General features: G+C 34.8%; 1 protein-coding gene across 1 annotated transcript; it reads right to left on the bottom strand.

Moving 5' to 3' along the window:
* Positions 1–839: 839 nt before the first annotated feature.
* On the bottom strand, positions 840–6125 carry LOC136041682 (uncharacterized). The gene is made up of 2 exons (XM_065726406.1): positions 4569–6125; positions 840–974 (listed from the first exon to the last, which is right to left on the bottom strand). Exons 1-2 carry the CDS (start codon positions 6123–6125, stop codon positions 840–842), a joined length of 1692 nt encoding a protein of 563 aa, XP_065582478.1.
* Positions 6126–24640: the final 18515 nt, after the last annotated feature.

The raw sequence follows: 24640 nt of genomic DNA, 5'->3' as shown, positions 1-24640 counted from the left end.
CCGCTGGCTAATAAATTTCTTATTAATATTCTAATTTATCTGGCTTTTCCTCTTTAGGTTCAGCATCCTTTTTCTTTGGTTTTGCCAGCGATATTAAATCAAATTTTTAATATTGTTTCTTTAGGAACTTTTGACCTTTTTGGCTTGGGCAGTAGCACTATATGGCCTTGCTTTTTGTGAGCTCCTGAGTTTGCCTGTGTCTGATTCACTTTCTGTTTCTGAGGAACTGGTACTCGTAGATTTAGTACTTATTTCTTTGGAAGATGTTTGGGATTTTGGAGTTGACCATGCTTGAACTTCAAAAATTTCTTCTCTTCGTGATGTAGAGGGTTTACTACTTTGTTCTTCCTGTTAAATTTTTTGTTCGGGAGAGTTGAACGTTTCTTGGGAGCTAAGTGAGTAGTCAAACGTTTACTTAGGATGTCTCCATTGTTTGAAAACAGCATTTCTATTAAACTGGATGCTATTAAGATATTATGGAAACATCCAGTCCCGATTTTCCTGCAATTTAAATATAATTTTGATTAGAAAAAGACAATTCTACCAAGTAATTATTTTAATATTTTATATCTTATTATCAATTAACTAATAAATTTCAGCTTACCGACTATTGTGATCATAGGGGAAGAAAGGCTGTAGAAAATTATAGCGAAAACTTGATGGCTAATTTTGCATATTCCCCTCATTTAGTTCCATAATTAAATTCAGGGTAAGCCAGTCTTTTTCGTTTACCTGAATGCTCAATTTTAGACTTAGAAAAGACTGCGTGTACTTTTACAAAACTTGAAAATCTTCAAGTGTTGTTCATCTTCTTCATTAATAGGCCCATAATAGGCCATTCATAGGTCATCAACTCTTTCAGAAGGACCACTGCCAGAAATGGTACCCTGTTGAGCAACATAGTCATCTAACAATTTTTTCATTATCTGGTTGTAGTCACTCTCAGAATAGTAGTATGTCTCAGCATCACTCACCTTAAAGAGAGGACGACCTTACTATTGTTTTTACTGAAACTAACTTGAATGAATAGAAAATCCCAACTAGCCTACAGTTGGTTCCTACAGGACCAATTACATAGTCAATATCTACTTAGGTGATTGTTATAGGGATGTAACCAACTTATCGGTGTCCCATTTTAATTGATACAAGAATGTGAAAAATCTACTTCCAGACATGTTTTGATATAAAATCATCTGTGTTCCATTCATGACTGATAGGAAACCTATCTAACCCATAGTAACACGGTGTGTTACTACAGCTGATTTCGACTCTATCCGGTATTGATAAGCTGAGATTAAACCTAGTGACCACAAGAAAAGTTGATATCTATTAACCCAGTTTTAGGCTTGTTTCAGACAACCCACCGCCCGAAAAAATGCTTCACCGCTCCTCAAAAATATCTGCTCTTCTTCGAAAACAGGGCACATCTAAATGAAACTATTTATTAGTGCTAAAAAATATAGCACACTAGGTTAACGTCAGTCGAAATTGTCACAGAAAACATTCAGGTCTTGAAGATAAGTTATTTCATTTATTTATACTTATCATTTAAGTGACTATAATATTAAGGCTAAAATTTTAATTTTTCAAGTTTAAAAAGGGCCTGTATGGATATTCAGAGAATATTTGATGAATCCACAAACAGATAAACGTGCAGAATAAAGCTTGTAGTTGCAAACAACACAAAAATTAAATTGAGTATACAAACGTCTTTTGGGATTCACTGGCAATACTACGCCATATCATAATAGCCCATATTTTTGGCAAATACTGTGTTTGTATATTAGCAAATACTTAATCTAAAACCTCCAATTTAGAAATGGCTGACGAGTCCTAATTATTACTCGGAATCCTTTTTTCAATTCCTTAAATCGAACAAAGGATTGCAACCAGGTAAGGATGCGCAGAAGGAAAGAAAGGAAATCAGGTTCCCTAACATTCCCAAACTCGGATAAAAAATAATAATAGAGGACTTAAATAAAAGAATGGCTGAAATTGACAAGACCATAGGAATAAACAAAGAAAAAGACAGACGAAAAAGATCAATAGATAAAAAACCAACCTCTTCAATAAATCATATAAAGCATCCGGACGCAAAGAAACCAAACAAACCCCCTTCAAAGAAGATAAAAGCAACAACAAAAACGAAAAAAATAAACCGATCTCCCCATATCTCAATAGTACGGTCAACAAACTATAGTAGCAACCACTTGCGAAGCGTCCGAAATATCAAGATGTATCCTTAAGAAATATTCAGTCACGCCTATCTTCTGGGAATTCTGTACTCCAAACGAAAAACACTAAATACAAAACTAAATATGCCACCTTAACGGATATGGAAAACATCATCCCTACAACAATACCACATACTGACCCACAACCCATGGAATTCGATACACTATTCTCAGAGACTACTGAAGAAATCATCCCTGACATACTAAGACCAAATGAAGATTACAACAAGTACTTAAGAATAACAATAAGACAGCCAAAAAAATCACTAGATGGGTATGGATATCCTCAAGAACCATAGGAAGAATTCAATTCAGTGTGAAAGTCCCCATCGTTGATAATGACTATAATAATACTTAATGCATGGATGGAGACTAAAACTGTCCGAACGGCAAATTTTGAAGTGTTGGACAATCGAAAGTAAATACCTGTGCACGATTAGCAATGAACAGCGAACCAAAAAACACAATTCCTAAGTTCTCTCCAAATTAACTAAAGAATATGCAATGAAAATATCAAATCAGAAAACCTTCATATTACTATACAAGCAAAGATTGGAAGCATTATTCAAAATATTTAATACAGAAATAAAAAAGCTCAAACAAAACACAAAGTGAATCTTTGAAATTTTTTTTCGCAAGAGTAAATCTCGAAGGTCTACCAGCCTAATTCCCATTATCAGCAGACTTGCGTCTTGCCTTTACGGCTTGCTCACCAAAGAAGATAAATCGTGTATTTATAGAGGCCGACTAAAACGTAGTTTTTGTCCGATAAAAGATGTGCCAGTATAACAGTTTATTATTTCTAGGGAAAAGAGATGTTTGATGGACTGAGTATTTGAAGTACAGACGACAAAATTCCCTCATGATTGCTGTTGCAATAGGAATGAAGTTATTGTGGCAGCTTTTCGCAAGAACCAAAAGTGACTACCATAAAATGTTGAGTAAGCCGCGAATTTTCATGTTTGATGCATGTAGAGGCAGGAGAACTATGGAAAGCCAATAAGCACCGTTAAAGGAAAACCAAAGTCCTGTTCCTTGTCCATGTATAAGAGTGAATTATAGAGAGCCTGAAATAAATTTAAAGCAATCAAAAAAAAACATCGTAAATGCTGAATTCATAATTCCTTACTCTCAGGGTAAAGGCTGCATGGAGAGAGAGAGAGAGAGAGAGAGAGAGATCGGTATATTTAAAAACTATCGTAGTATAGAGCTAAATTCAGTTTTTTCACAAAAATCATACATTTAAACAAAAATCACACACTACAACTCAGCATTAAAAACTGATGTGAAAAAAGGCACAAATGAGTTTGCGTATCAATTGGTTCGTACTTTAGGGGGTACAAGTTTATTTCGTAATCGAGTTCGGCTATTGGGAGGGGCTGGTTCGGGTAGTAAAGATCGGTGGCTCTTATTGGCTAGGATGAATTTACCAAATTGGTGAATAAGGTGTTCCAGCCGGACTTTAAGTGGAGATAAATTTAATTTAGCGAGGGCTTGATCGTAGGGTATGCCACGGTCTCGGAGTATAATCCTTGCTGCTCTTTTCTGGACGCACTCTATGTCGCGTAATAGGTACGCTGTGCGGATAGCAGATGGACCCCACACCGGGCACGCGTACTCGAGCAACGGGTGAACATAACACGTGTAGGCATGGAGAAGGCTTTTAGTATCACACCCAAAACGCCTCATTTTGGTAAGTGTCTGAAGGCTTGCATTAGCCTTGTGGACGGTTAAATTAATATGGGCACTGAAACTACAGTCACTAGTGAAAGTTACTCCTAAGATTTTTATTTCGTTCACAATCGGGAAAGGGACTAGAGGCATATCTATATTCCGCTTCAGAGGGTTGAAACGAATTATCTTCGACTTGGCTACGTTAATGGTAAGATCATGACTTGAGCATTCGGTCTTTAGCTGATCAAATAACTGGTCTGAAAACTGCTTTGTTATGATAGTGTTTTCGACCAGGTAAGCGAGCACTATGGACAGATCATCTACAAACTTGTAACGATCGTCGTGATGGTTAAGCAGGGAATTAATTACAGCCAGGAAAATTATTCCAGCTAATTTCGTGCCTTGTGGGGCCCCGCAAGAAGTATCTGACCATGATGAATCCGAATCGTTTTCGTGGAGTGCAAAGACTTTTTGTTTTCGGCCAGTTAAGAAGTCAAGTACAAGGCCAAGGGTGCATCGTTTGGCCCCCATTTCCTGGAGATTCATGCCTGCAGTCCGGTGGCGGATTAGGTCAAAGGCTTTTCGGAAATCCACTGCACAAATGTCAACGAAACAGCTACCTTTTTCAAGCCATTGGAGGACGCAGTCAAACATCCGTACTAGGTAAATTGTAATACTACACTTGGGGAGTCCACTGTACTGGAATTTATCAATACGCCCATGAATTTGTTTCAGAAGAAACTTGAGTATAAACGCCTCAGTTACTTTCGCCAAACAAGGTGCAAGTGAGATCGGGCGGAGATCGTCGCATGCACTAGGGGCGCGCTTTTTTGGAATAATTCTAATATAGGCCCTTTTCCACTGTGACGGGAAAAATCCAGAAGCAAAACACTCGTTAATGATGCTGGACAGTGGTAATGCTATGAAGGCTGCATATTCACGTAGCAGTTTGGCAGGTAATTCACCAGGGTATGAAGATGTATTCGTTTTGATCTTCCGTAATTCCGTGTAAACATCAAACTCACTGACTATTGTGTTGTTCTCAGGCTCACATTTTTCAAGTATGGTGGACTTTTCATGAGCCGTAATAGTTGGATAGGTAGTACAGATCTTGGTGAAGAATTCACTCACTTCTTCTGCACTGATTAAGGACCTGCCATTATTGCTGATCTTTACACTGCTATCAAAAACTTGGCCGGCCACCTTTTTCACAGCGTTGTGCCACTTTTTGGGGTCTGAAGTAAGTAATTGGGAGGGCATGGTTTCACGACCATGCCGAGCTTTGGCTTTCTTTACCAAAGAGACTATTTGATTTCGCAATTTCTTAACGTTGATTATATCACCACGGGAGTAGAGGCGAGACCTCTCTTTTATTAGTGATTTAATAGCTGGAGATATCCATGGTTTGTCGTATTCACTAACAACAAATGATTTTGTTGTAAAGATCTTTAGGTATTGACTGTATAACGTGGCATTGAAATCGGATACCTTAGTTTCCAAGAGCCCGGTATTGTACACTTCGGAGAAGTCATATGTGCCAATCCATCGACCGTATTCACAGATGGCCGACTCCGTACAAGGACGAACAGTGACACGGGATAGTTTGGGCTTTGGTAAAGACTCTCTTGCTTTCCAAAAAATTGCGTTGTGGTCTGACATACCAACGAGACCAAGAGAAAAGGGAGGGGAGTAAAAATCATCACAATTTGTGAGTATAAGGTCCAATATGCCCCCCAAAGAGTGGGTGGGTATGTGTACTACTTGTTTTAAAGACAAACAAGATGATAACCAACTCTTCTTGGTTTGGTTAAAGTCTCCTCCTATAATAAAAGCAGGGCTACTGTATATACTTCTCAGGTGATCAACAGTCGTTTGGAGGTAGAAGACCAAGTCACCCCGGTTTCTTGCACTTTCCGGGTAATATACTGAAGCAACTATAATACAAGAAAAGCGCCGGGGAAGAGATTTAGGTTTGCAAATAGGCCAGATTACTTCATGAGCAGGATCAAATAATTCCGGTAATAATTTGCAAGGGATGTCTTTCCGTATGTACAAGGCAACACCTCCACCTAGTCTATGCTCACCTCGATCAGCACGTGTGCTCAGGAAAATTTCGTAGCCTACCATATGACCTGACAACCTATCAAGATTCCAAGTTTCTGTAACTGCGATAACTGGGATACTATTTTGACGGACGATAACTTCAAATTCTTCCATTTTGTTACACAATGACTGGCAGTTTATAACGAGAAAATTCGGCATTCTATTTTTCGAATTAAAAGTCACTGACCTTAATAGAGGGGGAGGCAGATCACTACTAGTCGAACATACCGAAGCTTGATTGAAGGGAATAAGAGATGGCATATTGGCATTTGTAGAACAGTCTATCTTAACAAGGATACGTTGATGGGGTGGGTTTTCGGAGCAAGACTAGTTGATCTTGAAACGATAACTGGGATCATCAGCTGACCTCGTTTTCCGCCACGCTTGCGGCATCGCTTCAGCTTCTTACGCTTAGACAGGAGCTCTTGGGGCAATGGTCTGTCATCTGGCGTTCTTCCGAGCAAATTTAATGTTACGAGTCTTGCAAAAAAAGATGGCGCCACAGTTAGCTCAGGTGAAAACAGTCCAATTAAGACTTCTTTATCATATCTGAATGGCATGGCACACACATAAGACTAACTTAATAGTTGTAATAACTATATTATAAATAGTAGTCCTTCGTTATATTGCGTGAAACAGGTACAATTAAGCTGAACTTAGAATTTTTGCAAAAAAAAATGGCGCCACAGTTAACTCAGGTGAAAACAGTCCGATTAAGACTACTTAATCATATTTCAATGGCATGGCACACACATTAGACAAACTTAGGAGTGTCAATAATTATATAGTAAACAGTATCCTTTCGTCATATTACATGAAACAGGCACAATTAAGCTATACTTAGAAAGGTCTCTGGGACTGCTGCAAAGCGTCAACCAGAGCCATCTCAGTTGTGACAAAAGACATGGTTAATTCCAGCACTTTGTGCTGTACTAAAAATTCAACAAAACAAAAATTCATCAGTTTGAATAAAAAAATTCAAACTGATGCAAGCAGAGAAATATTTGAAAGACAGAATAAAGAAACAAGGCCTCAAATAAAATGTCCTTTGAGTACAAAAATCAATTTTGACACTAAAGAGTGTACATCCAAACTGTTGTGGACAGAGTGGACATTATTACTGTTGATGCACAAAAACACACTTTGAATAAAAAAGAAAAGCCCGTTTAATGAAGGATAATGCAGACTGATTCAACTGCTAGTTAAAGTGTTCAAGCATTTGTTTTATTTAAGTTCATTTGACTGTTGAGTACTACTGTTCAAAAACATTTGGAATTTATTGGTTTTAATTGCATTTACAATTTCTTATCTTAATAAACATATGACTTAAAATAAGTGTACCAAGTTTTTCGTTTTTTTTTAAATATTTTTTCTTATAGCTGGGTAATTCAATAGAATAAATCTGATTTCACTTGGCGAAAAATGCTAGAATTGCTATATGGGATTTCAATCGTCTTTTGAGTGCCTTATGTTATTCAAGGATAGGCATAGTCTGGTCATGACCTGCTTTAGATATCTGTTGATGCACCATTCTGGTAATTTAAGTTTCCTATAATATTCAAACTTTAGTTCCGTGATTGGAAATTTTTTCTTTTTGTACGCGTACAAAAGCGAAACGATTTCGTATTCTATAGTTCTTGTGTTAATTGTTGATTGTGTGACGGAGCAACGTTGCTGCTGTTTTTTCTATAGCTCGGAATTTGGAAAGCATGTCTTCGTTATATCCCTGTTTTCATGGATAATTTGTGAGCATTTTACTCAAAGTTACTTGGATATGCAAGGATTTGTAGTGGTTATATTGATTTTAAAAAAATGTAAAATCCTTGATAAGATTTCACAAATCCCTGAAGAATTCATAAAGACTATAAAGGAACAAATAGTTATCAAAAATTAATTTTATAAAAACATAAGCCAAGAATATCAACAATGGGTTTGTATTTACGTGTTTGAAACACGTTGCAGGTATAGCAACCGTGCACACATGTCACCGGGATATGAATCTCGGAGTAGGGTTAAAATGAAGCCATATTATATCGACGAGCTATTTGATGAAAAATTCATGAACGACAAAAGTTTCGGGATTGGTGAAGAAAAAAACATATCGCATGTCAACAGAATATTTTGATATAAAAACAAAAGAAAATAAAAAACTAAAACCTACATTTTTAAAACTTCATAATGCATCTTTGATAAATGATTATCTAAATGTTATTGGTGATAGAAGTCCGACCACTGCTCATTTGATGCGTTGCGATACTCCAACTTAAGAACAGCGCCAATTTGCCTTAGTCGTACATACGTGTATTTTTTTAGTCCTTTAAAGCCTTAGCTTTGGCAAGCAGCTGGGCCCTAATTGCATTTAGGGTGGGTGGCAAATCAGTGCAAATACGTAGTGCTGAACCTTTTAGTTTACCCACTGATTTCATGATAGTAAGAATATCTGAATCCTAGCTGCAAGAGAAGACAACAGGCGGTAAACTAGGTTTCCTGGTATTCCCGCGAACAGAAACATTGCTTTGTTTTTGCTTGACTCTGAATGATCTAGAAATCTGAATATTGTCTTTAATCTCTAGAGAACTCCTGGGTAAATCCTGAAGGTTTTGCTCAAGGGTTTCGCCATGTTTTTCTTAAATCATGCACAACAAGATTAAGCTTACAATCTTTAACTTCTAGTTCCAGCAATCGTTGCTCCTGTTGTTCAATCCTCGAGTTCAGTTCAGGGATTAGTTTGTCGTTTTCAGCAACTGAATTTCAGACTTCATTCATCAGATTCATCAGATCTTCATTTCAGCAACTGAATTTCAGACTTTATTCATCAGATTCATCAGATCTTCATTTCAGCAACTGAATTTCAGACTTCATTTCAGAGAATTGTTCAGATAACAGACCTTTAATTTCTGATTGCGATGCAGAAATGGCCATAAGTCGAGCTTTAAGTTTTGAAGACAAGTCCTTTCTCCAGAGTAATCTGAGTGACTGACATTATCCTTTACTGTAATAACACAATAATAGCTGCCAAGGTTAAATCACATTAAACTGACATAAGCCCTACTTGCTTGGCTATGCTATTGCTCACGCTTACTTCACTTAAATCTGGTCAAACGAGTTGACGGATTAGATCCTTCGCAAATGAATGCTAAATCAGTACTACTGATAATAAAACTAAACAACATATATGAACAACAAACCGTAGCCAATGTTCAACCAATTGGATTAGATTATTTAGATATACTTAATATGATAAGCTGTTGTTCTTAAATATAGGCTACGGTCCTTGCAGACTGCATTTTATATTTATATACACAATGATGATTATGGTGGCAGTGTTAATAATAAGCTAAAAAAAAGGCTGTCCGCAGCGCTCCCTAACCAGCTTAAAGTGATCGAGGAGCTCTAGTTGATAGATGGCAAGACTGTATGATGACTGCAGTACCCTGGAACACTTCTGCATCTAAAATTCCCCTCAAACTTCCAACTTCAATGGAAAATATATACTTACAGCCTCAAATTTTCCGAATTTGAGCAACAGTCTATGAGTCTGTCAAAGGTAATTAACCACAATATATATCAGACTTTTCAATTCTCCTTTGTTGCTGTTGTGTTGAATTATCCATTGTTGAAGAAGGTGTAATGTTTTTATTGACGCTAAAAACCTCTAGTATTTAAGAAAACGCAGAGATTTATCAAGCAAGACGTACCGTATCTCCTTGTTAATGGATAGTCCGATGTATACTTATAAACATATTCCAGAGACAAAAATGATCGCAGATATTGTTTCAAGTCCAAGTAAGGAACTAGTTAGCAACAGCAAAATCTATCTTTTATTCATGATGAAGCATAACTTGTGACAGCAGGGATTTTTAGTGGTCACAAAGTTGACTGACTATTTAGGATTGGCTGGAGAGGAATTAATCATTGGGCAGCTAGAGAATCCTGATAAAAAAATAATTGTTGATATATTGAAAAAATTAAGGAGCTATATTTGAATCCCCTGCTGCGACGGGTATACGTCCGGATCTGGTGTCTAAGGGTTCAGAGGGCCCTGAAAACGAACCTGAGCATCCGGATGAGCGCTCTATTAGTGAGAGGTAAAATGTTCTTCACTTTATTGATCTCCCTTAAGAAGGGGAGCATCTTATTGAAGAATATAACCCCATGGGTTATTCCCATTACTAATCAACTTGTCTAAATAAACAGACTTTTATATAAAATAAAATATATTTGAAGTGGTTGTTTTAGGTTGAACCAAAAGGGGCGAACAGAATAAAACATTCAAGTAGTTTTGCCTAAGAGAATGATTCCGGGTATTTTAAAACTTTCATGAGCACTTAGCTTTAGGTATTCATATAATTTTTGAGCGGATCTTGTGGAAAGTCAGAAAATTTTGCATTTTTGGAAATATGGCCTCTACCGTCAAAGAATTTGTTAATAGTTACGATCTTTGTAACCGAGCTATTACGAGAAAAATCATATCATCACTTAGGAAAAATACTGTTCCTGAATCCCATTTTTCGTCTGGGCACGGGAGGGTGCTGGTCCCTTCCCGATGACAATCTCTGGGAATCTATGCGTTCTAGTTGGATTGGAACTTTTTAGTAGCCTAGTAGTATTAAAGTGTAGACTCGGTTTGAATTCAGAAAATACTATAAAATTTCTCTAAGAAAATATTATTGTTTACGATGGTCCGCCTGGGGCTGTTTTAAGCAATCGTGGTTCAAGCTTCGACAACATAGAGACAAAGAAGATCTTTTCCGAAATTAATTGTAAGAAAATCTATTGTAACCTCTATAATCTACAGTGCAATGGAGCTAGCGAGAATAAAGTTAAAATATTGAAGAAAACCCTGTTTCATTCTTGTAGTAAATTGACACACATGGATTGGGATGAAAAGGTTCCCCTAATAAAGTTAAGCTTGAATTCTTCTCTAAATACTGTTCGGAAATTTTCCAACTTCATCATTGTGCATTGATTCAGAGGAAAATCTTTAGCTGATTTACAAATCAGTAAACCGACAAATGTAAGCTACTTTGATGGCTATGAATCCTATGTTACACGATTAATACATAATATCTGTGAAACTCATCAAACTTGCTTCAATGAAATTAAAATTAAAAGATCAGCACAAGCGATTCAGTATTTTAAAGATTCAAAAGAGACATTAACTGCCTCTGGAGATATGTATATTACCACGATACAGCTTCGATTGGTAGAAAATATACCAATTATTCTTTTCGTGGATCGCATGTGGTAATACATGAAGTGCATTAGAATGTTTTCTATTTGGTTTCTTTAAATACAGTAGAATTAAAAAAAGAATATCAATTGCTAGGCTCCTGATAAGGGTCAATCACGAGATTTTTATTTAGAACATTATCCTCAATTTTTCAAAATTTATGAGAAAGAGATGAACCAGCATAAAGAAAAAAATGAAACCATGAACCCTAATTGCTATGTTTATTCCCTAGAGGAAACAACACAATTGACCATATAACCTTAAGTCTTACAAACTCAGCACTCACGTTATATTAAATGATAACTTACCCCTTTCTAGTTCAGATGCTGCAGACTCCATAAGAATCCTCTTCTCCTATAGAAGAAGACTCGTTTTGTTTATCTCCAAACATCGATATGCACAATACAATGGCAACTGATGGAACACTAAATAATTTATTGGACTCTGAAAATCTATCGAAACAGAAGGTACTAATCTTTTTTCAAGTACTCCTATTGCTGAAGTTTCACGAATAACAGATGTGTTCAGAAAATCCTATGAAAGTGAATGTTCTAAAACTATTCCTTCAGCTAAAGGAAGTAATATTATAGTGTCATCCCCGACTTCAAAGGCTAAAATAAAGGGATATAAAAGTAAAACAAAACGTGATTAAAATCCCTTTTATTTCTTGGGAAAATTAATAAAGTTAAAAACGAAAAACACTTGATTCCTTCTTGTAGTTTAGAGGGAAAGTATAAATTCAAGTCATGTGTAAAGGTAAAAAATTTGAGACCCCTAAAATCACTATTGGTTGAATTTCTCAATCTACAAATATCAGAATAAGGATCAATGGCTTTTATAGTTTTATATGATGTAGTCAATTTCTGCATTAGTAGAAACCCAATTATTCAGTATTCTTATAAGAGTAAAATACATAGTTTGTTTCATGTATCACGTTATTAAATTAGTGTTACACTGAATTTTGTCGGCGGAATGTCTTTAGCATTAAATGTGACTGTTTTCAAATGAGTTGCCTTATGATAAAACTTATCCTTAGATTTAGGGTATTCCTTAATTTTGGAAAATTGGCTAAGGAATCCACTTGTCATTCGATGGACAAAAATCTATTTGTCCAAAAAAATTTTTTTCCAAAAATTTTTGGAAAAATCTTATGTTCGAAAAGGAATAGGCGTCCAATATTTGAGCGAGACTGGAATTGGATCTAGCAGAAACCACAAGCTCATTTTCTTCCTTGCCGTAGAAAAGCAATAAGGATTAGATTTTAAAATTGTTATCCTTGATCAAGATGTGAAAACTAAAAGCTATAATAACATCTAGGGCAAATGGTCACTATAATACATTGAACAGCGCAAATTTAATTGTTGATTAGTTCCAGGAACTCTTGGAAATTAAGAAAAAAAATAATTTTTGACTTGACCTTGTTTCTAGCATCATAGAAGAATTCCAGCTTAATATTGTCAATCCTAGTAAGAAAAGGGCCACTATACCTATAGTGGGGTAGATCAGTGAAGTTTTATTTGGTTTAAGTTCCACTAGCACTGGAAAAATTATCTGACAAATTAGAAGAACTAAGTAATGGCGAAAAAAAGGTTACTAAATTCATTTCTGTATGAGCTTCGGCAATCTCAGAATTAGAAATTTATCTTAATAAACTCCGTAGCGAAACTTTAGACCAAGTAAGCCAATCGTTTAAAACACTCGAATCCAACCTGTCTGATAATACCTTGAAAATAATTTCTTCCTTCATTGTAAACTATTCCCAAATACATAATGCAGTGGGAAAATTAACTTTTAATAATTTAAATAAATTACAAAGTTTACGCTTTCATTTGGAACAGTTGTCCAAAGGTCTGATTCAAGTGTTAAATGGTAATTTCCCTGTTGGCTTTATATCCTCAGTTAAGCTTATATCATACTTAAACTTTGCACAGCAAAGCCTACAAAAAGGGTTGGCTATAGATGATTTCAGAAATGGTTTGATTATAGAAACCTTAATGCATGTGGAATGTAGTTTAGAGTTTGACTTGATTAATGTTTTGTTTGTTTTTGACTTACCTCTTTCCAAAATTTTAGATTCGTTTCAACTTTATAAGACTTTTGAGGCCCCTGCTGCTTTAAAAATTCTCTTACTGCTAGTGGTAAGCAAATATATTCAGTAATTATCAATGGAGAACCTTATATTGGAATAGAAGGAGATGAATCAAGCTATATGATATTAGACGAAGGTTTCATGTCATCCTGTTTTTATGTACAGTCAAAAATTGTTTGTAACAGACACTTTGTTATACATAAATTTCTGTCATCTAACTCCTCTGAATTTTATGTATTTCTTAATAAAACAGACTTGGAAAATTTAGTTTGTAAGCGTAATTAAAAAACTTTACATTTGCTTTTTATTCATTCTGTCTGATAATCAATTTTATTTTCCTGGAGGTGAAAGGAATAATCCTATTTCTATTAGATGCTTGTAAGGGATTCAATATAATAAAACATTTTCGTAAAGATTAAACATAAATAACTTTTTAATAGTAAATACTCCAGATGAGTGTTTAGAAACACTCTAAAGTCTGAATACTTTAGAATCAATGAGGAATTCTTTAGTTATAATTTATACAGAATATCTGCTAATCTCCCAAATTTAACAATGGTTTTCCATAGTGTTATTTCGGAGATTTTAGGACATAGTTCAGATTTAGAAAAGACTTTTATAGATTTTGAAAATTCAGCAGTTCAAAATTTTAAATGAAAGTAAGGGATAAGTTCCTTTAGTATTCCAATCTCAGAATTAAGAGAATTGAGCAGATATATTTTTTAATAAGACAAGAGAAAAAACTATTATAGCCACTGGCATTTCAATCATGACTTTTATTATCATCTTATTCACTTTTTAAGATTTCCTAAGCTGAAAATTAAAACAAATTTGGAATAAATTGCTTGCTGAAAGAGCAATAAATTTGCCTTTAAACTAATCACGACAATTGAATAAAATTTCTATAGGTAGGCTCCTTATTTGCGTAATGAAAAACATAAAATCACTTCCACTTCAGTTAATAACGGTTTTAGCTTTAGACACTTTTCAGGCTATCAATTAAGAATTGTTTTATTTTGTAATTGAGATACAACAGCCCTTAAAAATGCAATAGATGTACATATGGCTGTCATAGGGGAAATGCTTAATCATTTGTTCTTAGTTTAGTTAACTTATAATAATTATACTGAAGCCCGAAGAGTTAACAGAAATACACAAGAGACTACTCATATCTACTTTTTTTTTTACTATTTAACTGCTATGATAACTTAACATCTCAAATTGTATTATGTTTAAATGTTATGTCATTTAATTTCCATGTATATTAGTGAATTTATTTAAGCGTTTATTTATTGTGATCATATAACGTGTTGTGATTTATTCGACCAGTTAAGTGAAATGCCAATAATATTTTTTTGCCTTGGCCTTAGAAGGATCTCTAAAATAAAAATTGTCTAGGTAAGCAATTATTATTTTTTTTTCTTTGGACGTAAGCTTAATAGGAAGGAGCATAATTTTAGGAATTCTTGTCACCAAATGTATATTTTATTGACCATGGATTAAATCTCTTCTTGGTATAGCTTTGGAGATATTTTTGTTTGTATGAATTGATTCATGTCAAATAACAAGTTCCAATTGTAAACAACGATTGTATAGGAGACATGAAAGGGTTTTGGAAAGTAGCTGTGGGAGCTCCAAGTGGGAGCTTGGCGAGTGTTGGTAGCTAAGCTTAGATCTGAGTACAATAAATTGTTCTCTTTCTGTCTCATAATGTAAACTTACAATTTTTACAATTTTTGCTCGAATATTAATTAGCATTTAGTTTATTTTAATGTCTTGAAATTCCTATTCAGCAGGAAGACTGCAAGATTTTACTTACATTACAAGGTATAAAACTCTTTTCATTTTCACGATTTTCTTTTTAAAACGATAGTATTACAACCAAAAACCTAACTTCTTTTAAAAATGAAACCTTTGCTCTTTTTTAACTCTTGTGTTGCGTTCACTTTATCTCAAGTATTAGGTATGGGTTATTTCTAGTACTTCTTCTTATATTTATTTTTTTCTTTTATATATTTATTAACCGGCAGTTTGATGTCTCCACGCTTCTCTAACTCTTGTTAGCCGGTTTTAGTAGGTAGAAAGTTTTATGTTACGTTCAGACCACAATATTTACAACTTTTAAAAATCATAGGGAGTCTTTGCGCGTTGGATACTTAAGATTCAAGATTTGGATTAGAAATTTGAAATAATTAATTTATTAAAGTCAAAATATGCCCCAAAAAGTAAAAATTAAAGCTGAATGCAAATAGCCCACCCCAGGAAAGAAACAAATGCAGTCGACTTTCCTTAACTAATGTAAAATATTTTCTGAGGCCAACCTGACTTTTATACATAATAATGATAGATGGTAATAAGCTTACCTAAGCTATGGATGTTAGGTGATTGATTTTGCTTCTAACCGTAATTTCGACAGGACCTGTGCCTGTTATCAACAGGTTAAATTCAAATTTCTTGCCAGAAAGTAAAATCACTAAATAAATAAAACTAAAAACACTGAACAACACTAATGATGAGCTGAACCTGGAATTATTGTTGTGCCATGGCCCTAATTTTGGTAGAGGCATTGATGGCTGCTGACCTGGTGGATCTTGAAGAGGATGGGCCTTTAGGAAAGGGGTGGAGGTTTTTGTGAGTTTTCAATTTGTGGGTGATGAGTTCCCAAATTTCGCTAGTATGCAACTCACCATTGTCTTTATTGATGGCTGGTTTATTTTTAGCAATTTCTGAAGCTTCTCTGATTTTCTGCCTAAGAGCTGTGGGACAATAGCAATAAGTTGGGCTTGGTCAAACTTAATGGAGTGGGAAGGGTTTTCAAAGATATGATAGGCCAATGCAGAGAAATTATCTTCCTCCTTTGGCTTTGTCTTTTTAAGGCAGGCATCAATGGAATCAGCATGTTCTTTTAATCGGTGATGTAGAGGTCTCATGGTACGACCTATATAGTTATCACCACAGCTGCTAGGAATCTCATATACCCCTGGTGGATCTGAAGTAATCTTATACTTGCCTTTGTTCAAGAAGGAGGAAATAGTCCTTCCAGAGGGAAAAACACCTTAAAGCCAAGCTTAGTGAGTTTGAAGCTTAAAATGTCAGTAATGCCCTTGATATGAGGTAATGAAAAAAAAGGGTTTATCCTCTTCAATCTTATGAGCAAAATTCTTGGTAATTCCACCCACCTTTCTCCTGGAAATAACCTTGTCAATGAAATTTTGGGGGTATCCGTTACCTATCGGAACATCTCTTATATAATCAAGTTCAGCCTTCAGCTCAAAATCAGAGGAGCACAGTAGAAATGCTCTATCAACCAATGAATAGACTACAGAATTTTGAGTATAGGGTGGTTATAGGAGTCATATCTTAGATATCTATCACTATGAGTTGGCTTTCTATACACGCTCTTGTCCAACCTAGTTTCTCGTTTTATAATGAGGACATCTAAGAAGGGTAAATTGCGGTTATTTTCTAGTTCAATGGTGAACTCAATATCTGGGTCCTGCCGGTTTTAAAATATTGAGAAAGGATCTTTATTTGTCTTGTGCCCCATTCCAAATTATTAAGGAATCGTCTACATATCTCGTATAGAATTGGAGATCATTGAAGTCCTGCTTGAAGATATTAGTTTCGATATGTTGTAGAAACACCTCCCTAAGAACTGATGCGAAGCCTGATCCCATTGGTATGTCCAAAATTTGTTTATAAGTTTGATGCCTGAAAGTGAAGTAAGCATTGCTGAGACATAAAGACGTGAGAGTAATGATTTCTGTGGAGTCCAAGCAAGTCAGTTCTCTCCAGGAACCATCCTTTTCTAAAGCTGATTGTAAAGCTGGTATAAGACGGGGCAAGGGTATGCTGGTAAAAAAAGATACAACATCAAAACTGCACATTATGGTATTCTCCCCAATGTTGATGCTATTTAGCCTATCAACTACTTCTTTAGTATTTCTTCTTCTGTGTTTGCTGCTGAGGGTTATGGATCTTGAAATAAAAGCCAAATATTTTTCCAACTTCTGTGTGGCTGAACCTACTGTTGAAATAATAGGTCTAATTGGTATATCTGGTTTGTGAATTTTGGGTACACCATAAAATCTAGGAATGACTGGTCTGACAGGAAGGAGTGTTCGGTAAAGTTTATCATTAATCCTATTGGTAAGACTAAGATTATCCAGAGCTTTTTTGACATTATCATAAGCAACCTTTACAGCATTAACGTCAACTTTTTCATACACTTTATTGTCACTCAAGAGATTTATCCTTAATTAGACTGAGTATTTCAGCAAATCATGGAAGGTTTTCCACCCAGTCCGAACTGCCATATATTTTGCGTGCATATAGTTCCGTCATTTTTATTATCGGTTTAATGGGACTTGGGTTGTTGTGTGTCATGACTATTTTAATCTTTTTTTGACAAAGTATTTGATTACCTATTTGAAAAGCCCTCTCGCTGCTTTTTGTTCACAACAAAACTCCAGAATTTAAGAAAAATCGCACCGTATGCACTCTTTTTTGCACCAGTTTAAACTTTGTTCATCATCAATTCTGTCTTAGCTAATTTTTCAACAATAGTGGATTTACTCATTTTCAAGGCAAGTGAATACTTAGCTTGCATTACAGTTTGTCCAGGCTTACATTTATTTTTCGCAGAATCAGGACTCTACCGCTCGTTTTAACACTGTGACCAATTCTGAATTAATCTATTTTATTCTTACAGCAAGTAAGGTCAATTTGGTTTGTTCATAAATTGCAACGGTTTTGACTTCGGTTTTTTTTACACCTAGTCTATTCAATAAGGACTTGACCAGGCTTTCTAACAAATCCAAACATATTTAGCGATATTGAGTTAGGTTTGGTTATAAAAAAATATCTATCTATTAGAAAATTCTGAATAAAAAACTTTAGGATAATTTCAGGATATGCAAAATATGTCCGTTTTGGCTGTTTATTTTGCCTTGTTTCGACTCTAATATGTTCGGGGTTGTGAGCTTTAATTCGTCAAACTAATTCCAAAACTGACCCAGTTTCCACCACTGCAGAATCAGTAAAGTCCTGATTCCCTATAAAAATAGAAGTCCTGATTCTGTACAAAATAGTCTAGTCTGCACAGTGAACCAAGACTGCAGACACAAAGACCTAAATAAGAAAAAAATTGTAAATTATATTAAGAAACTAGATAAGTCCATATTCGGCTTAAAAACCAGTAGAAACTTATATTTGGTGAAATAAAAACGATACAAGTCCTAAGTTGGTACAAAGTCACAGCAAAATCTAAGGCAAGGAATGACTCAGAACAATAGTAATTTACGTCTCTATTAGATGCACAAAGAACCCAAATCAAAGCTGCAAATTTACTCTGTTTAATAAAAACTGGATTTCTCATGCCCTGAGCTTATAATTAGTGATATAGTGGGAATATAATTAGTGATATTAGTTATATAGATATTACGAGAGCTAAAAAATCCTGTATTATAGGTATGCGGACTTTTATTCTTAATAACGTTTTTACTACAACCACTATGCTTTAATAACAACTTAATCCTAATAGAATAATCTTAATAACAGGCTCGCTAAGAAAAAGAATAGAAAGGTCAGATATTTTTTTAGATATTTTTGGTTAAAGGAATATAACAAAATATGATTTTAAAAAAATAATATAAAAAATCAGACAGATAAAAATCAAAAAGCAACACTTGCAATCGAAACAGTCTCACCTACCCGAGTAAACTTACAATTAGCAAACAACAAAGGCGCTTTTTAACTCTCATTTGGGGCTTATATACCATTTTTCTAGCCAAAAAATCTAGGTTCTGCCATCTAAGTCTTATCCCAAAGGTTTTACTGCTGTAATTCCTTGTGATATGTTTATTTTTCAATTCTACTGCTCTTAAATAAGTGTACTACTTACCAGTACCATACTTTACCAAAGTGGAATTCACTTATATTCAATTTAGTTAAATTACTATTTGATCTTTGACAGAGTTGAAGGATATACAGTCCTACCGAAAGTTTGACGAGTATAATTCAACCACCAATAAAATTCATCCCATCAGATGTTCTAGCATGGAATCAGAGGGAACTTATGGATAGAAGGTCATGATTACTTGTGTCTACTTTGTCATTACCATCTGTCCAAGCAGTTCCTCTGACCAAAACAACTTACCCTGCTATATAATTTACCATTTAAAATAGGCTAAAAGGACTTGCTATAGTTATTTGGATAATATTGCTTTTAGAATCAATTACGCCTACCCACTGTTTTGGTATTTACCTCTGTCCGAACATGTCGAATTAGCAGTCTTAGTGTTATTTGTTTATGTTTCCTATTATTCTTTGAAGTGTTTTATACTCTTTTTTTTGTGTTATATGTGAATATTGTTAAAATGACAGCTAGAGTCAGCAGCTTTATTTATTTCCATATTTTTACTGCCCAAAAGCTGTTTCATTAAATTACTGTCATTTTACTGCTATAAGCCAGAGGATTACTGAGGTATATTATGCAATGTTAAGGTAAAGTCCCTTGAGCGAAATAGGCAAGAATTTGTAAACTCCTTTGGGATATTTGCAATTAGATAAAAGCTTTTAGGCAATTATCTCCGATAATAAACAACTTATTTACCAATTTTTAAAATTGTTATCAAAACCCATTAATTTAACTAATTAATATTTTTTTATAAGTTAATTTAAATCAACACTTAACCCCAAGTGCATTAATTCGATTTTTCCATATTCTACTAGGTATAGAGTAAATAAAATTTGAGACCAAGGCAAAAAATTCCAATTAAAAAGATTTAAAAACTTTACAATATTTTTAAATAATAGTATCACAAAAATACTATAGTTCCCTACTCCATAAATTTACTTCAATATTTTCATCCTTATAATAACTAATAAACAAAGTTTATCATAACTTAAAACTTAATATCAATTGTTTTTACTTTTCTCCAAGTTTAAAAAACATTGATATTACAATATTACTGAAACACAGTTTTGAAAAATATGACAAGTTGATATATAATTGTTATCTACAATGAGAGGCTTGATAACAAAACTAGTTATTCCCTATTGTATTACTGTAGGATAGAAATTACCCACAGCAGAATTAATGAGTGGTGAGGATATAGGGAGGTCACCTTGCCCATGACCCCAACAATGAACATTCAACAGATACTGTTGGCAATTTATTATTTTTATAAATGTATTGTATTTTTTAAATTAACGAGTTGTTTAGCCCTAATGGTGCTAGAAAACGCCCTGCCCTAGACCTAATCAACAACATATCAACCGACATTGCTAGTAATTTATTTTTTGGAATTTTATCTTATTTTTAAGTTAATAAGTAGTGTAGCCCTAATGACAGTGGAGGTCACACGTCCCCAGTTCTCAAAAACAAAATTCAACTAACTTTGTTAGCAGGATTTATCATTTTTATGTGTGCAATTAAATTACTTAATATTATTTACAAATAATTGCTCATTTCTAGAAGTTGTGTTTTTTGCCCTGTAAACAACAGGGCTAAGACCTTTAACAAAAATCCAAAGTTTGGCTGAACACTATGAGTATTACTGTTGAACCATTAAGAGAATTGTTTTTGAACACACATAATATTGAAGTTAATTTTAGAAAATAAAATGAAGACGGTTATGATTTTGATGAGAATTTTTATTCATACAATGCATAGGACATCGTAAAACACGGAACGTTATTCAAGCTCGAAAATTCAGTTCTAATTAGTAACAATGGGTGGCGAATATTCATGAAACTAGATCATAAACCGTTCGAAACATTATTCAAACATTTAAAGAGACTGAAGTAAAATACTAGCGAACAAAAGTAATCCTTTTTTCAATTCCTAAAATCGAACAAAAGATTGCAACCAGGTAAGGATGCGCTGAAGGAAAGAAAGAAAATTCGGTTCCCTAACATTCCCAAACTCGGATAAAAAATTAATATAAGACTTAAATAAAAGAATGGCTGAAATTGACAAGACCATAGGAATAAACAAAGAAAAAGACAGACGAAAAAGATCAATAGATGAAAAACCAACCTCTTCAATTAATCATATAAAGCATCCGGACACAAAGAAACCAAATAAACCCCCTTCAAAGAAGATAAAAGCAACAACAAAAAATTAAAAAATAAACCGATTTCTCCATACATCAATAGTACGGTCAACAAACTATATAAGCAACCACTTGCGAAGCGTCCGAAATTTCAAGATGTATCCTTAGAAATACTCAGCTACGCCTATCTTCTGGGAATTCCGTACTCTAAATAAAACAACACTAAATCCAAAACTAAATATGCCACCTTCACGGACATGGAAGACATCATCCCTACAACAATACCACATACTGACCCACAACCCATGGAATTCGATACCTTGTTCTCAGAGACTACAAAAGAAATCAACCCTGACATACTAAGACCAAATGAAGATTACAACAAGTACTTAAGAATAACAATAAGACAGCCAAAAAATCACTAGATGGGTATGGATATCCTCAAGAACCATAGGAAGAATTCAATTCAGTGTGAAAGTCCCCATCGTTGATACTGACTATAATAATACTTAATGCATGGATGGAGACGAATTTGTCCAAATGACAAATTTAGAAGTGTTTGAAAATCGAAATTTAAGACCTGTGCACGACTAGCAATGGCTGACGAAACAAAAAACACAATTCCTAAGTTCTCTCAGAATTAACTAAAGAATATGCAATGAAAATATTAACTCACCAAACCTTCATATTACTATACAAGCAAAGATCGGGAGCATTATACAAAATATTAAATACAGAAATAAAAAACTTCAGACAAAGCACAAAGCGAATCTTTAAACTATTTTTTCGAAAGAGTAAATCTCAAAGGTGTACCAGCCTAATTCTCATTATCAGCAGGCTTACGTCTCGCCTATACGGCTTGCCCACCAAAGAAGATAAATCGTGTGTTTCTAGAGGCCGAGAAAAACGTAGTTTTTGTCGATAAAAGATGTGCGAGTATAACAGTTTATTATCTATAGGGATAAGAGATGTTTGATGGACTGGACATCATTGCTGAACAAAGGATGACAGTTTCAAATATAAAAAACTAGCGTCAGTAAAGAACCAAAAGTATCGTATAGGCACGGTGCTGTTAATTACGAATATGTTTTATCTTATGGCTATTTTTCAAATGATGCAATATATAAATTCCATTAAGTTTCTTGACTTTAAATAAAAAAAAATACATCAAGGAAGACTGTATTGGTGTTGTTACAAAAATGAAAGATGGATAATTGTGTGCTCGTGATGGAAAATATACTTCTGATCCAATAACTTTATATTTTATAGCCTTTAAGTGCCCAGGACTTTTCGGAAATTTCTTTTCGGACGGTATAGGAGATGGTCCAAAACATAACCCAATCTTACGCTCTACAAGTTCCGAGTCAGAAGTCTGTATGAAATATTTCTAGAAACGGTCACATGAAATTCGAAACTATTTACCATAATTGGAAACTGAAACCCTGGATGTTAAGATCTAGGGATAGAGAAAGCACTGTCGACCTATTTAGTAGAATCCCCGATACTGTGGATTTGTTTATGTATTTTCGGACTCTGAAGAAGGTTTTCGATCTTATATTCTCAAACATGGATCAGGATTCCTTAAAACATTTTGTAGGATCATGAGCAAATGTTACAAAACAGCAAGCCTTATGGACATGATTACAATTGTGATTAGAGCCGTGATAGCCATGAAAAACCTAGTGTGCTACACCAGTATTAACATCAACTATAACAAGACGAGTATTTTTTGCCAAAAAGAAGAAGAAAAAAGTAAAGCAAACTCCAACCACTTTACCACCAGACTTTAAAAGCAGTATCTATAAGAAGGGAATAACCACTCTTTTTTATAAATAATGATTTTGATCCAGAAATGGGCCTTGAAAAATTTGCTTCTAGTGATCTAGATAAAAAAAAATAATTTGGGGATGTAATCCAAAGTTTGGGTTTCTTTTGAAAAATACATCAGAACATCGAAACTAGAAGTTATCAAAAAACTCTACGGTATTTTTAAAAATAGACTTTAGAAAGGTTGACTGTTCCCTTGTGTACATCAAATTTCACGGAAGTACAGACGACAAAATTCCCTCATATGATTGCTGTTACAATAGGAATGAAGTTATTGTGGCAGCTTTTCGCAAGAACAAAAAAGGCTACCCTAAAATAGTGAGTAAGCCGAGAATTTTCATGTTTGATGCATGGAGAGGCAGGAGAACTATGGAAATCCAATAAGCACAGTTAAAGGAAAACCAAAGTCCTGTTCCTTGTCCATGTACAAGAGTGAATTATAGAGAGCTTGAAATAAATTTAAAGCAATCTAAAAAAAACATCGTAAATGCTGAAGTCATAATTCCTTACTCTCAGCGTAAAGACTACATTGCAAAAGACATGGCTAATTCCAGCACCTTGTGCTGTCCTAAAATTTCAACAAAACAAAAATTCATCAGTTTGAATAAAAAAATTCAAACTGATGCAAGCAGAGAAATATTTGAAGGACAGAATAAAGAAAGGCCTCAAATGCCTCAAATAAAATGTCCTTTGAGTACAACAAGTGATTTTTAACAGGGTTGCGACAAGCAGCTTTTGCGGCACAGCCCAATCAGTCTTGCGTGAATCGGATGTAAAGTGTCTGGAAAGCCGGTTCTACGGATTCGAAAAAGGGATTGGCGACTCGTTTGATTGATCTCTGTTCAAAACATGTTCTGGAGTTACTGAATCCACCCGGATTGGAAATTCCCGGTGTGTCAAGATTGTCTTTAGTGATCAAGGGTCTCTTATGTCGGCTCTTAAACTGGGGTTAAAAATTGAGTATGAACTGATCCGTTTCTTTGAATTTGAGAAAATCCCGAGACACTGTAACAAATGCCAGTCTCCTATACATATAATAGCTAACTGTCATAGTACCTGCCATAAATGCACTAGATGTTCTGTTCCTCCTGAGCATTGCAAAGACACCCCATGTAAGGAGCCGATAGAATGCACTAACTGTGGTGATGATATGTGGCATTTACTTTTCGCTGTTCTCGTCTCCAGGCTCTTGCTAAGACTGTTACAGGGTGCCTTCACAAATGAGCTATCGCAAAATTTCGGTTTGCTCGTTTAACATTAACGGGACTAAAGAAAAAGTGACCAGTCTGGAGGAGAAGTTGAGCCATTTGATATCCTTCTCTTGGAAGAACACTTGCTTCCTGCCTGCAGCCTGAACTTTTTACGAAGGAATAGTGATCACATTGCGTTTAGTACAATTGCTAGACAGACTCGGGGTAGGCCT

This window comes from Artemia franciscana, unplaced genomic scaffold, assembly GCF_032884065.1.
Source record: "Artemia franciscana unplaced genomic scaffold, ASM3288406v1 PGA_scaffold_32, whole genome shotgun sequence".
NCBI lineage: Eukaryota > Metazoa > Arthropoda > Branchiopoda > Anostraca > Artemiidae > Artemia > Artemia franciscana.
The sequence above is the reverse complement of the archived record's forward strand: the minus strand, read 5'-3'. Positions and strand labels throughout refer to the sequence as shown.

Bases quoted from the DNA above. Each gene is read 5' to 3' on its own strand.
- LOC136041682 (XM_065726406.1), bottom strand. From the start codon at position 6,125: ATGGAAGAATTTGAAGTTATCGTCCGTCAAAATAGTATCCCAGTTATC. The intron at 975-4,568 runs GTACGGATGTTT...CCTCTCTTTAAG, and splicing joins GTAGTATTACAATTTACCTA to GTGAGTGATGCTGAGACATA.